Source organism: Rhinatrema bivittatum, chromosome 4 (assembly GCF_901001135.1).
Source record: "Rhinatrema bivittatum chromosome 4, aRhiBiv1.1, whole genome shotgun sequence".
NCBI lineage: Eukaryota > Metazoa > Chordata > Amphibia > Gymnophiona > Rhinatrematidae > Rhinatrema > Rhinatrema bivittatum.
This window is the reverse complement of record NC_042618.1, coordinates 442,766,910-442,790,328: the sequence shown is the minus strand read 5'-3', so window position 1 is coordinate 442,790,328 and position 23,419 is coordinate 442,766,910. Positions and strand designations below refer to the sequence as shown.

The following is a 23,419-nucleotide window of genomic DNA, read 5'->3' as shown; positions in this document are numbered from 1 at the left end:
CTCACTGAGCATCAATTGACTATTAAGCAAGTAATAAATCTAATATAAATAAATGGGGGCTGGGCACAGGGCAGGCAGAAAGGTCATTTATGAATTATAATGAATAGTACTACTCAGAACCGTAGCATTCCTCAGACACTGACACCAGTGCAATACAGCAGGGTGTACCAGGTATGCTTAAAGGAGTAGTTTAATGGTTAAACATGTTAGATCTTTCCTTTTCTTCATTATTTCCCATTACCATGGCAAAAGCACTCCCTGGCAGATTATGACAGATAATAGAGACCACTTTATACAGCAGACCTCCATTCCCAGCTTTGTACGCACTGCCAGACATTTAATTACCTACAAGAATCTGATTTTTCTTGTTATTCTCCAACAGTATAGAGGCCAGTTTCCATGGATATTCTGCTTTTCCAGTTTACAGGGTGCGCTGCATTTTTTGGCTACACTTTAGCTTCACCTCATGTCCCTTCCTCTCGGTGTTTTCACCCACAAATTCTCTTTTCACTATTCCATCTCCTTTTATTTCAAAAGTTAAAAAAAAAAAAATACAACAGAAGCTTTGCAGACAAAGGAGACTTCAGCTCAGCAGACCAACAAATACTGCAAACTAAGGCTTTTTTTTTTTTTTTTTTTTTTTTTTAAAGAGGAAGCATTTTAAAATCAGTGAGTTGTTGACGTCACAGATGCTCTTATCCACTTTCTCCTTTGGCCAAGCAATACCAACATGGAGAAATGATCCTCAGAAAGTCCATGGAGTTGTCATTTCATCTTTTGTCCCAGCAGAAGTGAAGATTAAAAGTCCATATTATCATCTCATACCTGCTGGATGCTGTGGCACAAACTAATGAGATAATAAGATGTTCTGATTTTTGCACATGTAATAGATTGGAAATAAATGCAACTTTTGAGTGCCTCTCAGGTGATAAAGCCATTGGATACAACCAAAACTCTTGGGATGCCTACATATGACTGCCAACTGACTTAGAGATTGCAAGTGCTCAGATAATGATTTAAATTACACAGGGCTGAATACTGTCAAATCCTAAAGCGTATGAAAACACAAAGATATGCAGTATTTTTATGATCCCTGCTGTAATCTGAATTTAAATATAGGTTTGGAAGGGAGCCTCACATCTCAGACTTTTTACACAATAAGGGGTTGTTTTTAAGACCTGCGCATGCACGCACATGGACGTGGCTATTTTATAACGCGTGCGTTATAGAACACGATATCCGCGCGCACATGCGCGCCAGATTTTAACATCCACGCATGCATGTGCGGGCGAATGGCCTCCTCAGCGCGCGCGGAGGGGGGGGGGGGATTTTAAAAGGCCACGCACAGCAATGGAAGTAGGACTTCCCCAGTTTCCTATCCCTAACCTTCCTACCCTTTCCGCTCTTCTTCCTCCCCAACTCCTAACCCCTTCCTAGCCATTTTTTTTTTTGTTCGATTACTTCTCCCGAGGAGCAGAAGTAATCTTTGCATGCCATCCGGCTGCCGACGCATGCTTCCCTGGGACAGCGTTGAATGGTGCTATTCCGGCCTGCCCCGCCCAAACCACGCCCCCCTGCACTTCGGCGCGTAAAAGGGTTTGTGTGTGTGTAGCCAGGCCCTTGGGAAAACACGCATGGTGCATGCAAGGCTCAGACACACGCGTAGCCCTATTTTTACGTGGGTGGCCCTTTTAAAATTGGGCTGTTAGCCTCATAACCTTGTTTTGTTTTGGGATGTCACCCTTCCCCATCCCGAAGACATCATACAAACCTAGAAGAGGGCCAACGGATGCTAATACATTTGCATGCCCCAAATGTTGATGGCACAGTGGAGGAAGGGTACAAAACCAAAAGCTCAAACTTAAACAGAATGATTTTTCAAGGATTATGCCTGCAGCCTAGATACAAAAAAACTCACAGGAGAAACCAAACAGCTTCACATTTGCACATACATTTTCACACACACATATCTATATATCTATCTATCGATCAATGTCAGTCACATAATGGCAGAACTGAATACTCAAATGTAGCTCAATATATAAAAGATATACAAAAATTACAGGAACACAATACCTAGAACAAACATTTAATACATAAGAACATGCCATACTGGGTCAGACCAAGGGTCCATCAAGCCCAGCATCCTGTTTCCAATGGTGGCCAATCCAGGCCATAAGAACCTGGCAATTACCCAAAAACTAAGTCTATTCCATGTAACCATTGGTAGTAATAGCAGTGGTTATTATCTAAGTCAACTTAGAAAATAGCAGGTAATGGACTTCTTCTCCAACAACTTATCCAATCCTTTTTTAAACACAGCTATACTAACTGCACTAACCACATCCTCTGGCAACAAATTCCAGAGTTTAATTGTGCATTGAGTGAAAAAGAACTTTCTCCGATTAGTTTTAAATGTGCCACATGCTAAGTTCATGGAGTGCCCCCTGGTCTTTCTATTATCTGAAAGAGTAAAAAACCGATTCACATCTACCCGTTCTAGACCTCTCATGATTTTAAACACCTCTATCATATCCCCCCTCAGCCGTGTCTTCTCCAAGCTGAAAAGTTCTAACCTCTTTAGTCTTTCCTCATAGGGGAGCTGTTCCATTCCCTTTATCATTTTGGTTGCCCTTCTCTGTACCTTCTCCATCACAATTATATCTTTTTTGAGATGCGGCGACCAGAATTGTACACAATATTCAAGGTGCGGTCTCACCATGGAGCGATACAGAGGCATTATGACATTTTCCGTTTTATTCACCATTCCCTTTCTAATAATTCCCAACATTCTGTTTGCTTTTTTGACTGCCGCAGCACACTGAACAGACGATTTCAATGTGTTATCCACTACGACGCCTAGATCTCTTTCTTGGGTAGTAGCACCTAATATGGAACCTAACATTGAGTAACTATAGCATGGGTTATTTTTCCCTACATGCATCACCTTGCACTTATCCACATTAAATTTCATCTGCCATTTTGATGCCCAATTTTCCAGCCTCATAAGGTCTTCTTGCAATTTATCACAATCTGCTTGTGATTTAACTATTCTGAACAATTTTGTATCTGCAAATTTGATTACCTCACTTGTCGTATTTCTTTCCAGATCATTTATAAATATATTGAAAAGTAAGGGTCGCAATACAGATCCCTGAGGCACTCCACTGCCCACACCCTTCCACTGAGAAAATTGTCCATTTAATCCTACTCTCTGTTTCCTGTCTTTTAGCCAGTTTGTAATCCACGAAAGGACATCGCCACCTATCCCATGTCTTTTTTATTTTTCCTAGAAGCCTCTCATGAGGAACTTTGTCAAATGCCTTTTGAAAATCCAAGTATACTATATCTACCGGTTCACCTTTATCCACATGTTTATTAACTCCTTCAAAAAAGTGAAGCAGATTTGTGAGGCAAGACTTGCCCTGGGTAAAGCCATGCTGACTTTGTTCCATTAAACCATGTCTTTCTATATGTTCCGTGATTTTGATGTTTAGAATACTGTCCACTAATTTTCCTGGCACTGAAGTCAGGCTAACCAGTCTGTAGTTTCCCGGATCGCCCCTTGAGCCCTTTTTAAATATTGGGGTTACATTAGCTATCCTCCAGTCTTCAGGTACAATGGATGATTTTAATGATAGGTTACAAATTTTTACTAATAGGTCTGAAATTTCATTTTTTAGTTCAGAACTCTGGGGTGTATACCATTTTTTAGTTCAGAACTCTGGGGTGTATACCATCCGGTCCAGATGATTTACTACTCTTTCCGCGATGGCCTTATCTTCTCTAAGTGCCCCTTTAACCCCTCGATCATCTAACGGTCCAACTGACTCCCTCACAGGCTTTCTGCTTCGGATACATTTCTTGTGTATTTTTTTTAAACAATAAAAAGCCCTAACGTACCATTATCTTCCTATGGTAAAATACAGATACATTTCACATGAAATACCAAACCATCACATGTGATACAATTTTTTTGTTCAGAAAACGATTGAAATATCTTGCAAATTGTAAAGTATCCTAAATATCTTAAAATTCAAGAAGTGTTAATAATAGTTTGCTGAGCTTTTCAGACTTTGTTCACATATTGATATCATTAGCGCATGACTCATTTTTTCCCAAACGTTCAACTCAGGTTGCAAATCAACAAAAGCTGAATATATTCTTTCTAGCCGAGCAGCCCAACGGCTCTTCTTACTCCGACAAAGGCCCAATTGCTTCGCCACTGTCCGCGTCTTCAGGGGGAGATGATACTTTTTCTGCCACTGTCTGATAAAATGCATTTCAATCAATGTTATATGGTGACATTCACGATGGTAAACAATTTCAATAAGATGCTTTATCTCGGCAGTCCTCTAGCTCAAGACATGCTCACTAGGAACTCTCACAATAGCCACGTGATGGTTTGGTATTTCATGTGAAATGTATTGTGTGTGTCTATATGTTTGTGGGTTTGATATATTGATGATATTTTTTTTTTATCCGGACAGATACTACACTAAATCTACGAACCTTCATAACATGGCTCAATGGCAGAGACTCTAAGCTTCAATTTACTGTAGAATACCATCACAAGCAGATAGCATTCTTGGATGTATTAGTAATACATTAGTAACCTTCCTTCCCCCTCCCCCCCATTAGCAAACCTCCCTCCCCATGTGCTAGTCTCACTCTAATAGTGCATACTGCTACTGTTCCTAGTTATGTTATATTATCCAAGTTGTTCACTCCCTTGTTCATTGTAAGACATATGTTGTCATTGTTTTCTACTTGTTATAATGTAAACCGGAGTGATAAGTAATTCTGTTACCTGAACTTTGGTATAAAAAAAGTTATAAATAAATAAATAAATAAATAAATAAATAAATAATAAAGGTAAGCTAGCGACAACTATTTACATCAAACCCACAGATAGAAATCCCTTATTACATTTCAATAGTTACCATCCTTATTATTTAAGAGCCAACATCCCTATGGGCCAACTTAATAGACTCAGATAGCTGTGCACGTCCAATGCCGAATATAAGACGCAAGCACATCAAATACAAAAAAGTTTTGGGAAAGAAGATACCCCATGAAAGTAATCAAACAAGCCTATAAGAAAGGATTATATGCAAACAAAGATCTGTTGCTGCAAAAAGGTTCAAAGTAGTCTACTAAGGCACCGGTATGTGTATTACCATTCTCAGAGCAGACAAGCATTATACAAACGAACGATATGGAAACAGTGGCATATATTTAAATTGCATGTCGTCTTCCAAAACAAACCTTGTCTGCCCAGACAAGAGGCCCCAAATCTTTGGGATAAACTGATTCACACCCTACCCCGAATGCAAGCAGACGATCAGACAACTATGGGAACTTCACCTTCCAGCATTGTGTGGTGTGTACTAACGTTCTGCAAATCAAAGTATTTGTACACTCGTTTTTATCCATCTGCCCTGTTTTACACGGATATTTTGATTATGAGACAACGCAGGTAATCTATGTTATTCTGTGCCCTTGCCAGAAATTGTACATAGGTCAGACTAAGCTGCCAGTCAAAACCCAAATCATTCAATATAAGAGTTGTATCCACACCTTAAAATTTGAGTAAACACCGAATTGAACAAAACCATACTGTGGACAATCTAAACTTTTTTGTGGTACAAAAAAATAGCTCAACCTAGGAGGAGGCAATATTTCTAAGGTGCTACAGCAGCATGAACAATTTTATATTTTTCACTGGCAAACAATGCAACCAGAAGGGTTGAATATTAATATTGAGTAGGAAGCATTTTTATGACCAAAGCCACTACAAGTATCACCCCTCATGTTATGCTGAATTTCTGACATCACTGACGTGTAGCGACAGCCATTAGAGGCTCAGGCACAGCCGTGAGCTTCAACTAGATAGTTCCTGCATCATCTAAGCTTGCCGCAAGTTGCAGTTTCCTTGTTCGAACCCCATGAGGAAGGCAGGCTCAGGTAACACCTGTGTGACTGAGTTAGTCTTTCTAAACTTTTATACTTTATATTTAGTGATATTTCACATTAACTTTTGGAATAATTGAGTATACTCATGCTAGCATGTTTGTTTTCAGGTATTTTTGAAGTAGATGTAAATCTATAGGACTTGAACATTTTTAATACAGGTAAGCAAGCCATTGCTTGACTCAAAGAAACAGTGGTAGATGTATAACATTTATTTAACAGATACATACAGATTTCTTATATTAGACATACCGTTATGATGGCTCTACCGAATGACTGTATATAAAACTCAACAAATAAATAAATAAATATAGATTGATAGTATGATTTATTGTTTCATAGTTTCGATGATCCACTGGCAATCCATGTCTATTCCTCCTGATGAAGCCCGCATACGGCGAAACAGGGGGACCTTTGTAGAGGAGAGGATTATGAACAGGGCTAACAGTGGCATTCTAGTGCCAGCTGGATTCACAGCAGAGAGAGGACATTTTCAATTCATTTAAAGAACATTAAAGGAGACAAGAGCGTCCACACTAGAAGTTGCCAAAATGTTATCTGTAACAGTGAACTGGAACATCATTCCAGGACACTGAATTTATCAATATATAAATACACTTCATTAATGGTTTGAAGATCTTTAACAGTTTTATCTTTTTCTATAAGCTTTTATTGTGATATGGATTAAAAATAAAAATATTTTGTGATTATGTATGTAATGAATATTTTTTTCTTTTACTCATGAAAACTGCTTTACATTAGTGTTCACTTTATGCTTAGTAGATAATTATATATACATATATATACACACACACACTCTGATTACATTAATATGAATATTAATGTTGATTTTGTTGAGATATTGGATTTTTTCCATTTCTGATATGTCTCTTAACACCAATTTTTCAAATGCAGATATGAGAGGGGGTCAGAAGGACTTGGATTTTCTGGTAAGTGCTTGTTGTGGTAATTGCGGTGTATGAGAGAAAAAAAATGTGTAATTTTTAAGTGGCGAATAAATGTGTATATGTGTACTCCTGTCTGAAAGGCATTGTATTATACATGGCATACTGTAGTTCCGGGAGGGTTAAAACTTTAATATAGAATGGGAGGCATTTCTATAATAGATCGCTTTTTCAGGCCAAGATGGTATGGCTCTTTTACACAGATCTATGTTTCAAACAAGTTTTTCTACTCTCAGTTGGTGGTACTGACATCATCGAAAGTTTTACCCCCCCCCCCCCCCCCCCCCAGAAAGGAAGGGAAACGGCAGCTTTCAGGTGTTATATTTAAAGAGTCATGGGACTCTGCGCCTGTGAGCCTCGTTTTCAGCGCATCAAGAAGCAGTGCGAGTGAGAGGGCTCGGTAAGATTTGTACAGATTGGTCTTATTACTTTTATCATTTTTAACTGTTTAGCAGGTATACCATTAAAACAATCTTTTTAAGGATACAATAATAATTCCTAGTAGTTACATTGTATAGTAATTATCAGCAGTGTCATATCGATGATTGTACATCACAGGTTCTGAATTGAATACACGGATATACAATCTTAGGTTAAATGGCAAGCAGTAAATGTCCAGCTGTCCCTTTGTGGGGCTCTGCTTGGAACTAGAGTGGTAGGTGGAGTCTTTTGTAAGCCGACACTATTGTTTAGTGGCACATTCGGGGATACTGTTGGATTTTAGTTTATTTTTCATTTGTAGTTTGGGAAATGTGATGCAGATCTAACCCCTCCTGAGGAAGCCAGTGAAGTGGCAAAACAGAGATGCCTTTGTCAAGGGAGTAAATGTTTGCAAGGTAGTTATCTGACTGGGTACTTGAAAAGGGATGCAAGAAATCCCCAGTGAGTTATCAGGTTGAAGACTGTTTAGCTGAAGTTTGTTTTAGTGACAGACAAATGAAATTAGAGAAAGCAAAGGGCTTATAAAAAAAAAAAAAAAGATAGCTGATCACTGCATGGTCAATTAGAGAACATGCGAGACTTTTGAAGTAGTCATTATACTAAAGATTCAGGTTCAGTGAACAGACAGACAGAAGATTTCCTTCTTATTTCTTCATCCAGCATTCTACTGAGTTTTTCGGAGAATTTGTTCGCTTAAAAAATGTACTGTGTATTTTATTGGATGTAAGGCTAGTTTGCCTTGATAACAAAATTGATATAGGACAATATCTATGAACTGCTTTGATTGTAATTCTGTACCACTATGAATTATTTTGACCAACTGATATGTTAAAGATATTAAAGACCTTTTTTTTAAGCCTTGTCAATTTTAGATAAAGAAATAATTATATAATAAATACATAAAATATCTTATAAATTGTATAGTAATTTCAAATACAGTTTATTTTTCCATGAATAAAGATAACAAACCAGGTTGCGCAAACAAATCTACGCCCGCGCGTATTTAAGATCTGGCCCATTATGTTTACGTAATCACAGAATGTATTATTGAACACTTGAATGGGATAGTTTTTGCCCACCTATTCTTCCTGTACATATACTGTATACATATATATATATATATTAGAAGAACCAATGAATAAAGTCCACTCTCTAATCTACAATGTTAGCTATTAAATCATCTATTTCACAAAAATTCAAATATTTTGACTTCCTAAAATCTCTGAATAAAACCACCATATTGCAGCTGGCACTTAAAGATAGGATTCATAAATCAACAACTCCTAAGGAAGCTCTGTGAGAGGGTGAAACAAGGGCTTTTGTTGGGCTTATGGATTGTTTACAACTGAAGAAATTGTCTCCCAGCTTTACTGGAACATTGGAAGAAGTGAGAACGAATCCTTGAATTTTGTGGATCATTCACAGCTGAGAAAATCGTGGGCCAGCCTCATTGGAGTTTTCAGAGAAAATACGGATCTACTGTGAATTTACTGTTCATACACGTTAGAATTCTCAGATAAAGAGGTAACTTACTGTGAACAGACTGTTTACATACAGAGAGAACCTTTGCAATAGCTGTGCCACAGCACAAAGTTTATTTTCATCGGAGGATGTTCTGAGTTATCATACGTGAACCGGCGATTTTACAGCATGTTTGAATAATGCTTTGAATGGGAGTGTTTGTGGTGTGGTTGATGTATTCAGAGATTTTAGGAGATTAAAATATGTGAAGTTTTGTGAAATAGATGATTTAATAACTGCTAATATTGTGATAGATTAGAGAGCGGGTATATTCATTGGTTAAGAACATAAGAAATTGCCATGCTGGGACAGACCAATGTTCCATCAAGCCCAGCAACCTGTTTCCAACAGAGGCCAAAAACCAGGCCACAAGAACCTGGCAATTACCCAAACACTAAGAAGATCCTATGCTACTGATGCAATTAATAGCAGTGGCTATTCCCTAAGTATAATTGATTAATAGCCATTAATGGACTTCTCCTCCAAGAACTTATCCAAACCTTTTTTGAACCCAGCTACACTAACTGCACTAACCACATCCTCTGGCAACCAATTCCAGAGCTTTATTGTGCGTTGAGTGAAAAAGAATTTTCTCCATTAGTCTTAAATGGGCCACTTGCCAACCCCACGGAATGCCCCCTAGTCCTTCCACCATTCGAAAGGGTTCTTCTAGTATAGTTACATTTATTGTCCCCCCAGCTTTAAGATTTTTTGATAAGTGCTACTCTGTTATAGATAGATATATATTATACATCTATCTATAATACAACAGAGTAGCACTTATCAAAAACTCTATAAAGCTGGGGGGGGGGGGACACAATAAATGTAACTATACTGATAAATGATAACCCATACCTCTCAAATACGGACCTATGGAATGGAAATTAACAAGTAAGACTAAATTTCTCTGTGTGTATGTACACACAAGAGTTTTTGATAAGTGCTATTCTGTTGTATTATATAGAGATATAGATAGATATGTACACACATACACAGAAATTTAGTCTTACCTGTTACTTTCCATTCTGTATGTCCGTATTCAAGAGGTATGGGTTATCATTTATCAGTGACACCATCACTTGGTACATAAGCTAGTGGCAATACCCAGTATTCTTATGTCAAAGCAGTGGAAAATACCAACTGCCTTAAAACCACAAATAGCTTAAACAACAATAAATATGGATGTCCTAAATAGGAGGGACAGAAAGAAACTCTCTTGTAAGCTTGTCCTACTTAGAAAACAAGCTCTACTAAATAGAGTTTGTGTCTTGTGTATCTCTGGATAGCACTGAGCACAAAGCAGTGCCACAGGAGAGTACTGAAGGTGATAAAGAGAATCTTAGAGGCACTTCGCAAGGCAACAATAAAATTTTAGGCCAAACCCAAGATCTACTGCCAAGGATAAAAGCGCAGACCATGATGAGGGTCCTGGACTGGTGTAGCAGGACTCAAGAAAAGTAAATTAACAGGAAAGTCTACATTTCTCCTCTCTTATTCTGCTATACCAATCCAGACATGTGGTACGTACCCATGCCCATTCTAACTCAGGTGCTCCGAGAATGTCTGCCCAAGGCAATCTCTTCCTTGCCTTGCACATCTAACTTGAAGTACCTACAAGTGAATGTAAGGAAGATGCAGACTTATGTCACACATGTTTACAATCCATCTGAGAGGATACAGATCCATTCCCCTCAACAGAGTGTGGTACTTGCCACCAAGTCAAGCCATCCCTGACGGAGTGGAAGAAGATGTGCCCCCTCTTCAATTGTGGGGACTATTGTGACAACACAGACATCTGAAGCCAAATTTGAGCCCTAGTCCCAGGAAAGTAAATCCAGAGGTGCCTTCATAGAATTCAGAAACTGGCAAAATATCAATACCATGGGGGACCTCTATAGGATAAATCTCACACCCAATCTAACCATTTAGCGACTCTCACCAAGTCAAGAAGCTCTACCTCACCTGGTAACAAGACAAACCCCCCAGAAAACCCAAAGACTGGGGAGGCACCAGACAGCCTGGGCAGTTCACCACATAATCCAAAATTCCGAGGACCTTAGCCCCCTTTAGCAAGGTTGATAGACACTCCTAGGCCTTCAATTGTCAAGGTATGGATCGAAATAAGGATAAGACATGTCCTTCTGACCTCAGATAGAAGAACTTTGCTACTGTTGTGAGTCCAAACAGCAGAGGTCAAAGTAGAAATACTTCCCTCAAATACTAAACACAAAAGGACAAAAAGAACATCTAGAGAACTGCACAGAGGGGAATTCGAAAGCAGCTTCAGAAAGGTCCAGGGAAGACATAGGGCTCTTTCTGCCTCACAGCCAGGCTGAAGAAACAAGGGTTTCCATACAGAAGCAGGTATTCTAAGATAATTGTCGACCTCTTCTAACTGAGGGAATGCCAGAAGAAACCAGGCTCTCTTTTTCATAACCCTAAATAGGAATATCAGCCTAAAAATTGAACTTCACATAACTATGGAAAAATGAGAATTAAAACATTCTGAAAAAATGCCCCTGATCATGTACAGAGATTTCTAATCATGCAGGCTGGAGGTCTTACCATTCTGGGGGAACCATGCTTCCATCCAAATCCCAGTATGTGTTTTTCCCATTCATTTCTCGAGTGTACTCAACCCACCTATGACGGCCTGGAAGTTTACAAAGAACAAAAGTGATCTCAGGCAACCAATAACTTACTAGCAAAAAATCATTTCATAATGTGTAATTTCACATCTGTTTCTTGACACTCATCAATTTCTTCCAGCATTTTTTTTAATGTGTGTGATTTTTAAGCTTAACCAAGCAAACACAATTAGCAAAACAAAATTGCACCAATTACTGACCCCACACTAACAAGATGGTTATGAGAGAGAAGCTTCTAAAGTGGGAGTTCTAGTACAAACTTAGAACAGCACCAAAAATATTCTAAATGAGATTACTTTTAAAATATTTTTATAAACTGATCAACATTTTCCATTATATCAGCTGAGGATATCAGGATTAATACTGTAACATCTTTGTCCGTTAATAGTGATGTCACAGAGGTAAGACTACAGAAAAGGGCACCAAAATCCTCTTGCAGGGAAGGTAAATGGCAATATAGTTGGGCCCAATGGAAAACTCTTGGGAAGCTAGAAACTTCTAGATTTAGACATTGCAGAAGACAGTTTCCATCCACTGGAAAGTTGCATTAAAATACAGTACCATGCCAAGTTACTATTACAGTGATTCAGGCAGATGCAGCCAGATGACCTTTAGCCCCTTGGAAGGCCTCTCAGAAAGCTTATGTTGCTTCCTGATAGGCTCCAAAAGCGGCGCGAGAGTACTGTTAGGAAATAAGCCAGGGATCTGTTGAACGCAAAATCTCCAATCACAGAAGAAAAACATTTAATTGAAAAGTTATCTTCACCTTATTTCATTTATTAAAGCTTAATATCCTGCTTGATAAAACGTTACCCAAGTGGCAATACAATAAAATACTCGTAATTTCCAATAAAAATATATACAAAGCAGTGGAAAATACCAACCAAATTGTGTTATGGCCCGAAATGGCCATAACACAATTTGTGTTAAAGATTGCAAATTGCATTTTGACCATTTCTGGGTTTGGGAGGGAGGACAGAAGGAGAGGAGAGAGGGAAGATGAGTGGAGTGGAGTAGACAGAGAGAGAGAGCCTCTGAGGAGGCCTTAACTGTATTCAACTATTTATATGCCTATAGGGGGGCCAGTTAATAGCTCAAGGTAAGGTGGTGGTGGTGGTTTAGGGGCCAGTTTTACATGCAGACTTAAGACGTACAAACAACACAGTACATTTTGGTGAAGATTTACCATCATTTGGAGTGAGGAAAGTCTCACAAAAATGAGATTTCTACAATGTTATCTCGCCCTAGCTTGATGGTACCCTGTTATCGAGTCCATCAAGGTAGGGCGACAGAACATAGTAGAAATATCATCTTTGTGAGACTTTCCTCACTCCAAATGACGTCAAATCTTCACTGAGGTCTGCTGTGCTGTTTGTATGTCTTATGTCTGCATGTAAAACAGGCCCCTAAACCACCACCACCACTTCGAACTATTAACTGGCCCTCCTATAGGCATATAAATACTTGACTACTATGAAGGCCTTATAGATAGAGAGAGAGACTCTCTCAGTGTGAAATAGGAAACAGAAGTGTTGCGGGGTGCGAAACTTTTACCGCACCATGCAATACTACTTATGCAAAGCGCTGTTACCACATGGTGTGGTAACTCTAAAAATTACCCTAAACACACCCCTTTTCTTTATCGCGGGCGTTAGGCCTGTGATATTACAGCATTTTGATGAATCTAGGGGCAAGATCCTTATTACATGGCATTATTGGACTATAAACCTTCAAGTTTGCGAGGTAACTTAACTTAGTACCTGATTCACTAAGGGTTTTTCTCGTAGGCACAAAATGGAAGAAAAGCCTTAATGAATCTGGCCTTTAGCTTCCTGAGCTGAGATATCAAACAGGCATAAGAGACATCCATTTCTTAGGATACCCACAAAATAAATCTAACGCTAAATTTAAAAACATGTTAGATTATAGCAAAACCAATACAGGATTTAGGCCAGATTCTTACCAAAGAAGTATCTTTTGTCTTCAAAATACTTGTTTCCATACTTATCAACTCCAATTAGTGCACCAGTCTTCAGATCATTTACCCTGCAACAGTTTAGGACAGAGACATTTTGAAAACAATCTTATAAGCTACGGTAAATTTGAACCATTTTCCAGCAGAAATGTTGGCAACGCTCATATGCTATGAAGTCATTTTTTCCCCTTTAAAAGCAAACAGAAAGGAGGAAAGAAAACGTGATTCAAACACTTTTTTCTTTTAAAGTTTCCTATTCCTGAACAGCTTCCCTGTGGTTTGTATTGGTGGATTTGTTTCAGTCTGTTGACAAGTGAATGTCATCATTTTCCATTACTCTCAGCTGAAGACTGCTCCCTGTTCAACCCAACACCAGGAGCCACAAAAAAATAAAGAAAAATTTTTCAGAGGTTTTAAAGCACTTTTTGGCACTCTGACCTATTCAATATGGTAATACACAAATATATCAATTATACACCTGTCCAGGGCTGGGGAAAGTCCAGGGAATCAGGTCGCCTGGGCACCTAAAATTCCAAAAAGCAAAAAAGCAAAAAAAGTCAAAAATATATAAAATATTAAATAAACAAAATGGGCAAAAAAAGAGCAATATAAGAAAACAAGTCAAAGCAATAAAGAGCAAAAAAGAAAAAAAAAAAGGATTGGAGAAAATTTTACCCTGGCTTCTAAAATTGTTTGGCTGGTACCAGAGACTTCAGATTCTCTTTAAATCATCCAATTGGCCAACCCAATGACCTAGGTATGTTGCAACTCTGTAAAACTAAGCTGGATAGTTATATTTAAAAATGATTCCTACTTAGATTGTGTGATTAAAATCTTTGGTGAAATGGTCCAATTCCTGATAGCCAGAGCGCCACAGAAAATGATGAGATGCACAGTGGTTTCTGCCAGACCTGAGCTTTTAAGTGAAAAAGTACATTTGAGGGCTTCCTAACCCTATTTAGGTATGGCCAGTTAAGGTGATAATGATTCAGATTACAAAAGAAGCTGTGTCATGTGCTAAGCAGAGCTAGAAAAATCCCAGGTCATCTAGGCAGCTAGAATTTAGGGCCTGGGGCCCGGACATCCCAGCCCTGACAAAAAACTACTGCTGCTAACTTGGGAAAAAACACTGCTGGCCTGGGAAAAGACTGCCATGGGCCCAAACCAAGGAGAGACACTACCGCTGACCAGGCAAGACACCACTGCTCTCATTGTTGCTGCCGCCGCCACCACTCCAAGCCAGGGAAAGAGTGGAGGAAGGTGGTTAGAAGAAAGGAAGGCAAAAGTGAAAAGGGCAACAGGAGTAGAAAACATTTTGGAAAATGGGTTCCAGCCCAAATTTTTAAAAGCCAGGGTGAAAATTGGAGAAATTACTTACCTGATAATTTCATTTTCCTTAGTGTAGACAGATGGACTCAGAACCAATGGGTATAATGTTCTCATGCTAGCAGTTGGAGACGGATCAGATTTCAATCTGACGTCAGCCCCTAGTACATATACCCCTGCAGGAAGTGCAGATCCTCAGTATTCTTCCTTGCAAAGCATTGTGGATATATGATTGACTGACCGATTGGTTAATTTGATTAACTTGTATAACTTCGTAACTATATAAACGTTATAACTTGATTAACTGGATTAATTTGAACTGGTCGATTGAGTGTAGCTGGAGACCGCCAAGGAGCTCAACCGGAAAGCGTCGACATCCAGCCGGGTGGAGACCTAGGTAAACAAAAGGAGGCTTACCCTTGAATCATTTGCAATTCCATGCGTGATGGCAGCCATGGGCGGGCTGCTGAGTCCATCTGTCTACACTAAGGAAAACGAAATTATCAGGTAAGTAATTTCTCCATTTCCTAGCATGTAGCAGATGGACTCAGAACCAATGGGATGTATAAAAGCTACTTCCGACCCGGGTGGGAGGCTGCCTGTGACCCACTCAGTATTGCCCTTGCAAATGCCGTGTCCTCCCGGGCCTGAACATCCAGACGGTAGAATCTGGAGAAGGTATGGATGGAGGACCATGTCGCCGTCCTGCAAATCTCGGCGGGTGACATCATTCTCGTTTCTGCTCAGGATGCTGCCTGGGCTCTGGTCGAATGGGCCTTGATCTGTAGAGGCGGAGGTTTCCCTGCTTCTACGTAGGCCGCCTTGATGACTTCCTTGATCCAATCGGGCTATGGTTGCCCGAGAGGCTGCTTCCCCTAGTCTTTTCCCGCTGTGAAGGACGAAAAGGTAGTCCGTCTTCCATACGGGTTCTGACATTTCCAGGTATCTGGAAAGGATTCTGCCAACGTTGAGGTGACGCAGACTACGGGCTTCTTCCGAATTCTTCAGGGCTCCCGCCGACAGGAGCGAGATGGTCTGATTCAGATGGAAGTGGGAGACCACTTTGGGAAGGAATGACGGTACCATGCGCAGCTGGATGGATCCCGGAGTGAACCTAAGAAAGGGTTCACGGCAAGACAGTGCTTGTAGTTCAGAGATGCGTCACGCTGAACAAACTGCCAGTAGGAAAACAATCTTCAGGGTCAGCTGATGGAGTGATAGCCCTCAAAGAGGTCTGAAGGTGGTTCCAGACAGGAAGGCCAAGACGAGGTTGAGATTCCACAGAGGTACCGGCCACTTCAGAGGTGGACGAATGTGTTTGACTCCTTTCAGGAAACGTGACACATCCGGGTGAGAGGCTAGGCTATCGCTCTCGCCTCTGGTGCCGAAGCATGCCAGTGCTGCCACCTGTACCTTGATGGAGTTGAGGGAAAGTCCTTTCTGGAGTCCGCTCTGTAGGAACTCCAGCATCACGGGAACTTTAAGTGAACGTGTCCTGATGTCGTGATCTTCGCACCAGGCTTCAAATATTCTCCAGATCCTTATGTATGTTAACGATGTGGAGAACTTGCGTGTTCGGAGAAGGGTGTCCATTACCGCCCCCGAGTATCCGTTCTTCTTCAGGCGAGCCCTCTCAATGGCCAGACCATAAGAGAGAATTGAGCTGGGTCCTCGTGGAAGATCGGACCCTGTTGTAGCAGGTCCCTGAGAGGGGGCAGGGGTAGAGGGTTCCCTGCCAGCAATCTTATCATGTCTGCGTACCACGGTCTTCTTGGCCAATCCGGGGCCACCAGAAGAACTAGTCCCTTGTGTAGCTGTATCTTGTGAATGATTGCACCCAAGAGGGGCCACGGCGGGAAGGCGTATAATAGGGTCCCCAAGGGGACCCTATTATGCCTGCACCAGGCATCGATCCCTTGGGATTGTAGATCCCGCTTGCGGCTGAAATATCTGGGTACTTGGGCGTTGGTTCTGTTCGCCAGAAGGTCCATTTCCGGTGTTCCCCACCGGTTTACTATCATCCGGAAGGCTGCGGGAGACAGCTTCCATTCTCCTGAGTCTAGACTTTCTCTGCTGAGGAAGTCTGCCGTGATGTTGTCCTTCCCGGCGATGTGGGCGGCGGAGATCTCCTGTAGATTTGCTTCCGCCCATGCCATCAGTGGGTTTATCTCCAGTGACACCTGTTGGCTTCTGGTTCCCCCTTGTCTGTTGATGTAGGCAACCGTTGTGGCGTTGTCGGACATCACCCTGACCGCTTTGCCTCTGAGTCTTTGGGCGAACCGCAGGCAGGCGAGTCTGACTGCCCGCGCTTCTAGGCGATTGATGTTCCATCCTGCCTCTTCTGTGTTCCACTGCCCTTGGGCGGTTAATTCCTCGCAGTGTGCTCCCCATCCCCGTAGGCTGGCATCAGTAGTTAGCAGAGTCCAGGTTGGGGATGATAGTCTTGAGCCTCTGTTCATGTGGCTGGGCTGCAGCCACCAGTGTAGTTTGGTTCGAACTGTGCCCGGGAGGGCTAAGCGTACGATGTAGTTGTGCGACCGTGGGTTCCAACAGGACAGCAGTGAGTGTTGTAGAGGCCTCATGTGGGCCCTCGCCCAGGGGACCACTTCCAGTGTGGATGCCATCAGCACTAGGGCCTGCAGGTAATCCCATGCCGTAGGGCGAGGGTTGCTCATCAAGGATTGCAACCGGTTCCACAGTTTTGACCTCCTTGTGGGAGTCAGGCTGACTTTGTCTTCCTTGGTGTCGAAGTGGACCCCCAGGTACTCCAACGATTGTGAGGGCTGCAGGGAACTCTTGGTCGTGTTGACCACCCATCCGAGGCTTTCCAGTAGAGACTTGACTCTGTTGGTTGATTGGATGCTTTCCTCTGGTGACTTTGCCCTGATCAGCCAGTCGTCCAAGTAAGGATGTACAAGGACTCCTTCCTTCCGCAGTATTGCCGCCACTACCACTATCACCTTGGTAAATGTCCGTGGTGCTGTGGCTAGCCCGAAGGGTAGGGCCCGGAACTGGTAGTGATGGCCCAGGATCTTGAAACGTAGGTAACGCTGGTGTTCCTGATGAATTGGGATGTGCAGGTACGCCTCTGACAGGTCCAGGGAGGTGAGGAATTCTCCCGGCTGTATTGCCTTTATTACGGATCTCAGGGTTTCCATGCGGAAGCGGGGGACCTTCAGGTATCTGTTTACGGATTTGAGGTCCAGGATTGGTCGGAACGTTCCCTCTTTCTTGGGAACGAGAAAATATATGGAATAATGACCCGAGTTTATCTCCTGAGGAGGTACCGGAGTTATGGCCTCGAGGGTCAGTAGCCTGGCCAGTGTAACTTCCACTGCCGCCTTTTTGGTGGGATCGTGGCAGGGGGACTCCACAAACTTGTCCGGGGGGGGGGGGGGGGGGGGGGGGGTGCGTATGAATTCCAGGTAGTACCCTTCCCGGATGATGGCTAGGACCCACTTGTCCGAAGTTCTCTCGACCCATCTTTGGTAGAATAGGGCCAGTCTGCCCCCTATGGCTTCCCTTGGATGGGTCGGCTGATTCTCATTGTGGAGCACGGCCGGGCCCTGTGCCCGAGCTGTTTCTCCTCTTGTTATGCTTGTTCCAAAAGGACTGGTTCCTGCCCGAGGGGCGGGGTGCCTGGTAGCTGCTCCTGTATGGGTTGAAGCGCTGCGAGCTTCTGCCCCTGGAGGCCCAAGGAGAGCCCAGCTGTTGCTGGACTCTCCTTGACTTGTCTTCCGGAAGGCGCGGTACTGAGGATTCGCCCCATTTGTCCATCTTTTCTAAATCACTGCCAAACAGAAGTGTTCCTTTGAAGGGCATCCTTGTGAGGCGTGTTTTGGAAGATGGGTCGGCCGACCAGCTTCTGAGCCAGAGCTGTCTCCTGGCCGCCACCGCCGATGATACTCCTCTGGCCGCTGTGCGTACGAGGTCTGAGGCTGCGTCCGTTAGAAAGGATAGCGCTGGGTCCAGGATATCTCCCGGGGTGCCGTTCCTGGCCTGGGATAAGCAGGCACGTGTCACCACGGTGCAGCAGGCCGCAATCTGAAGAGACATAGCGGCCACGTCAAATGACTGTTTAAGCATGGCTTCTAGCTGCCGGTCATGCGTGTCCTTGAGTGCTGCTCCTCCCTCTACCGGAATGGTGGTGCGCTTGGAGACTGCGCAGACTATGGCATCCGCTCTAGGGCAAGCGAGCATGTCTTTGGTTGCTGGATCCAGGGGGTACAAGCTGGCCAAGGCCCGCCCCCCTTTAAAGGCAGACTCTGGGGTATTCCATTCCAGGTCAATTAGCTGTTGAGTGGCTCGCAAGAGCGGGAAATGACGGGAGGTCTGTCGAAGGCCTTCCAGAAATGGGTTCTCCTCGGGATCCCCCTGGGTTTCTGAATTCGGAAATCGCCAGTTCCGCCAGGCATTGGGAGACCAGGTCCAGGAGCTCCTCCCTTGTGAAGAACCGTCTCATGGTTCAGTGGGGTTCTGTCCCCGGGGGGAGTTCTCCTTCTTCTAGGGGTTCGACTTCTTCTTCTGAGAGGTCCGTACCCCCGAAGGTGGGACTACTTGGCGGTAAAAGCCTATGCAGGGGCCTGGAGCATAGGGGTCCTCCTGCGACGTATGTGGTTGGTCTGCCTGGGAATCCGCTTGCATTCAGACAAAGGCTTGAATCCCCTTGAAGAGTTCCACCCAAGAAATAGACAAGGGGTCCACATTGAGTGGCACTGCTTCCCTGGGAGCCTCCGGCTGAGAGGGGGTCCCGCTGGGGGTTGCTAGCTCTTCAGGGGGTTCAGGGAGCCCCCTGAAGAGCTAGTCCCCGGCCCTGGGCGAGATTAAGCCTGTGGTGGATCTCCCAGGGCCTCCTCGCATTGGGTGCATAGGGCATCGGCTTCCTGGCTCTGGGCGGCCCTGAGGTGGCATGCTGAGCAGAGGCCTAGGGATTTTATTTCCATTATTGGAGTTGTCGAGGTTGCCTGCGGGTACATGTTTCTTCCGGAGCGCCTGGCCGTGTGCGCGCGTATCTGTGCGCTTAGCCAGGGTTTGTGCGCCTATCTGAGCGCTTAACCCGGGATGTGCGCGTGGGTAGTCGAGTGCGTGTAGTCCGTGCGACCGGGACTTGCGCGCGCCGCTTATGCGTCCAAGGGCTCTTGTGCGTATAACTTACACGCAGAAGTAGGTTTGTGCGCACAGGTAAATTTTGTGTGCTCGGCCGGGCGGCGATGTGAACGGCGAGATTAAGCCAAGATGGCGACGGCGACCATGCGGGCAAGATGGCGACTACCTCGGAGGATCTCCACGTGGGAAGGCCCTTGGAAATGCCGGGGTCTGGCCCTGCTAGGGCGAATCAACCCGGTGGCGCTGGCTTCGGCCGATGGCCTGCGCTCGTCCTCAATCCTCGGAGACCGGCACAAGTAAAGATTTCTACCTTACCTTATCTTCGGCGCTTCCCGGTCTCGACCCGGGCAGTCTCCGGCTGCGGGGGAGAAGGCAACTACCTTCACCGCCACTTTTGAGGGTGCACCCGCTGCCTCTCAGCCACGCCCGAACTCCTCTCGCTCGGGGGCTGTAAGTCCTCGTAGCGATTCGGCCGCCGGACAGAGGCTGCCTCTATGCCATGCCCGATCCTTCGGGGGCTAGGTCCCGCCGCGATTCGGCCGCCGGACCGAAGCTCACCTCCGAGGGATCACGGAAATCACCTCGGGAATCTCGACTGGGGGAGGGTCCCGAGGGTATCACCGCAGGACAGCGGGACTCGTTTTCAGTAGAATTTTCTTCTTTGGTTCCAACGCTCAGAGAGCGTGCAGATAGCTCCTAACTGCTATGGAGACGGAAAATACTGGGGGATCTGCACTTCCTGCAGGGGTATATGTACTAGGGGCTGACGTCAGATTGAAATCTGATCCGTCTCCAACTGCTAGCACGAGTACACTATATCCATTGGTTCTGAGTCCATCTGCTACACGCTAGGAAATGGTAAATAATTTAACCTGAATACATTTTCACCAATCAGCTCCCAGTTGAGCACCTAGATACCCAATACCTCCTTTAGCCCACTTAAAAGGAAATGCAGTCCTTAATTGAGATATTTAAGAATCATCCAGCATTAAATTCAATAATTCTGACTTCCCCATATTCACTTTAAATCCAGAATCTTGACTGAACTCTTCCAATTCCTTAACCACGATAGAGACAAAGAGGGACTCTCAATGGAAACAGAATATCATCCACAAATAGAGATCTTAAACTGGGATTGAGCAATAGCTATAATCACGTCACCATTTTTCCTAATTTTCCCCGCAAATGGCTCCGTGACCAAAGCAAATAATGGTGGTAGTGAACATTCTTGCCTGGTCCCTCTTCCCATACACTGTCTGAGGGAGGAGGTCAATGCCCTCAATCAATGGAGAAATTTAGGGCACAAACCAATTTTGCCCAATACTTTAAACAAATTCCCACTGCACATGGTCTAATGCCTTCTCGGCATCCACTGTAAGGATCACTGCCAGTTTCTTCTACTCTTTCACTGTGCTAATCAAATTTACAATTTTATGAATATTATCTGATGCCTGTCTCCCCAGAATGAAACCAGACTGAACAACATGGGCCAAATCTGCTAACACCAAATTCAACTGTGCAGACAGTATCTTTGCCAATCATTTCAAATCCATGTTTAAGGTATCCGGCTTAAGTAATACAGCGATACCTGCTAGATACATGGAACTCGGTAACAGAGAATCTATTGATATAGAATTAAAGAACTTTTTATAAAACAATCCCGTGAAGCTATCCAACACTGGTGACTTATTTGTCTTTAGAGAAGAAAAAGCCATATCTTTCTCCATACTCGTAATATCCCTATCAAGCTCCAGGGTTATCTCTGCAGAAACGTCCCCCAAATAATTATCCAAATCCATTTCCACTGTATTATTTTCAGCTGGGTACAATTCCTGATAAAAGTTCTACAAATCAGCACCACCAATATCCCTTATTTCCAAAATTTGATTTTGAACAGTTTTGGGTTTGTTTTTTTTTAAATTGCCATGACAATAACTTACTGGGTTTATTTCCCCATCCAAAGTATTCCTGAAAGGTCGTGTCTATTCTGTATTAGATCTCTTCACATATAACAACTTGCAATCTGGCTCTTTTCTCAGCTAGTTCTCTAAGAATTTTGGAAGTCCCATTTCTCTGATGACTAAGCTGTAGCTGTTTAATTGATGCCACAAGATCTATTAACTTTTTGGGTTTTTTTCTTAACAGCCGTTGCTTTAGCTATTAACTGACCCAACAAAACAATCTTGAAGCCTTCTCACAGCATCTGCAGAGAAACCTCTTCATCGGCGCTGAAATGAAAGCACTCCCTTGTATCTTCCCTAATGTTTGGACATATCTGTGGATCCTGTAATAAAGAATCATTTCCAATATTTTTGGCCCCATTCTTTTAGAGGCAGCATAAGCTTACATTCTATGATCGCGTAATCCGACCATGTAATAGATGCGATATTGGTTGATTTACATGTTGACAACAGTGACGTATTAATCAATTTGAGTGTAAGATTTATGAACCTTAGAGAAAAATGTGTATTTCTTATGAGGATTACAGAGCCTCCATACATCAGCAAATCCCCATGAAGAAGTCAGAACTTTCAGCTTATTTCTCTGTGCTTTAAGCAGATCAGTAAAAGAAGTAAAGTTATCCAATGCTCTATTTAAAGTCAAGTTGAAATCCCCCCCCAATACCACATAGCCCTTTAAGAAATCACTCGGATGCTCTCCCAATTTCAAATAAAAATTCCCCTGACCTCTATTAGGAACATATATTTTTATCATTGAAACTATCACATTGCTTATATGTACTTTAAAATCCAAGTATCTGTCTTCTTTGTCTTTCCTAGAGCCTAACAATTCATATTGTAAGGTACACGAAAACAAGATCCCTGTTCCACCATGTTTAAGCCTTAAATGACTAGAAGCAAAAATAGTAGCTGGATATTGTTTACTTCTTAGTAAGTGTTCATCGCTTTTTTTTTTTTAATGGGTTTCCTGAATAAAAGATATGGAAGCCCTCGTATTTTTGGCTTCTACAAACAGTTGCCATTTTCTAGGGGAATTTAGACCCTTCATATTAAGAGAAACATTTTATATCAACCATTTTCCCCAACAGTAAAACTATCGCATATTGAGCCCCACTCTACCAATCATCCCAACTTACTCCCACCTCCCCATCCCATAATCATACTTCCCCCCTGCCCTTTGCCCCAATTCTTCAAAATGTAAATGTGCACTCCCCTGGAGAAATGACATCATTCCGTGATGCCCGCAACTCCCCATAGTAAATACATATAGAGCATCCAACCACTCTGCTATAATCAGAGCAACTAATGTAACCTACCTTATTTTATGTGCCTATTTGTAAACCATTGCGACGGTATATAACTTAGCGGTGGTATAGAAAAGATTTTAAATAAATAATGCGAAAGGGTCACAGATGCCGGTGATGTTAGCTGTTGATGGAAGGATGGTGCTAGAGCCTGAACTAACAGGTCTGCTCAGGCTCACCACATCACATGACTTTTCTC

The 23,419-nt window shown here is 42.9% G+C and overlaps 1 protein-coding gene across 1 annotated transcript in view; it reads right to left on the bottom strand.

Moving 5' to 3' along the window:
* Positions 1-23,419, bottom strand: part of NDUFA12 (NADH:ubiquinone oxidoreductase subunit A12) — a 63,855-nt gene that overhangs the window by 33,208 nt on the left and 7,228 nt on the right. Inside the window, exons 2-3 of the mRNA XM_029601606.1 lie at positions 13,512-13,594; positions 11,466-11,553 (exon numbers count right to left, since the gene is read on the bottom strand). Of these exons, the coding sequence (XP_029457466.1) occupies positions 11,466-11,553; positions 13,512-13,594 (171 nt within the window). The remainder of the gene's footprint in view (positions 1-11,465; positions 11,554-13,511; positions 13,595-23,419) is intronic.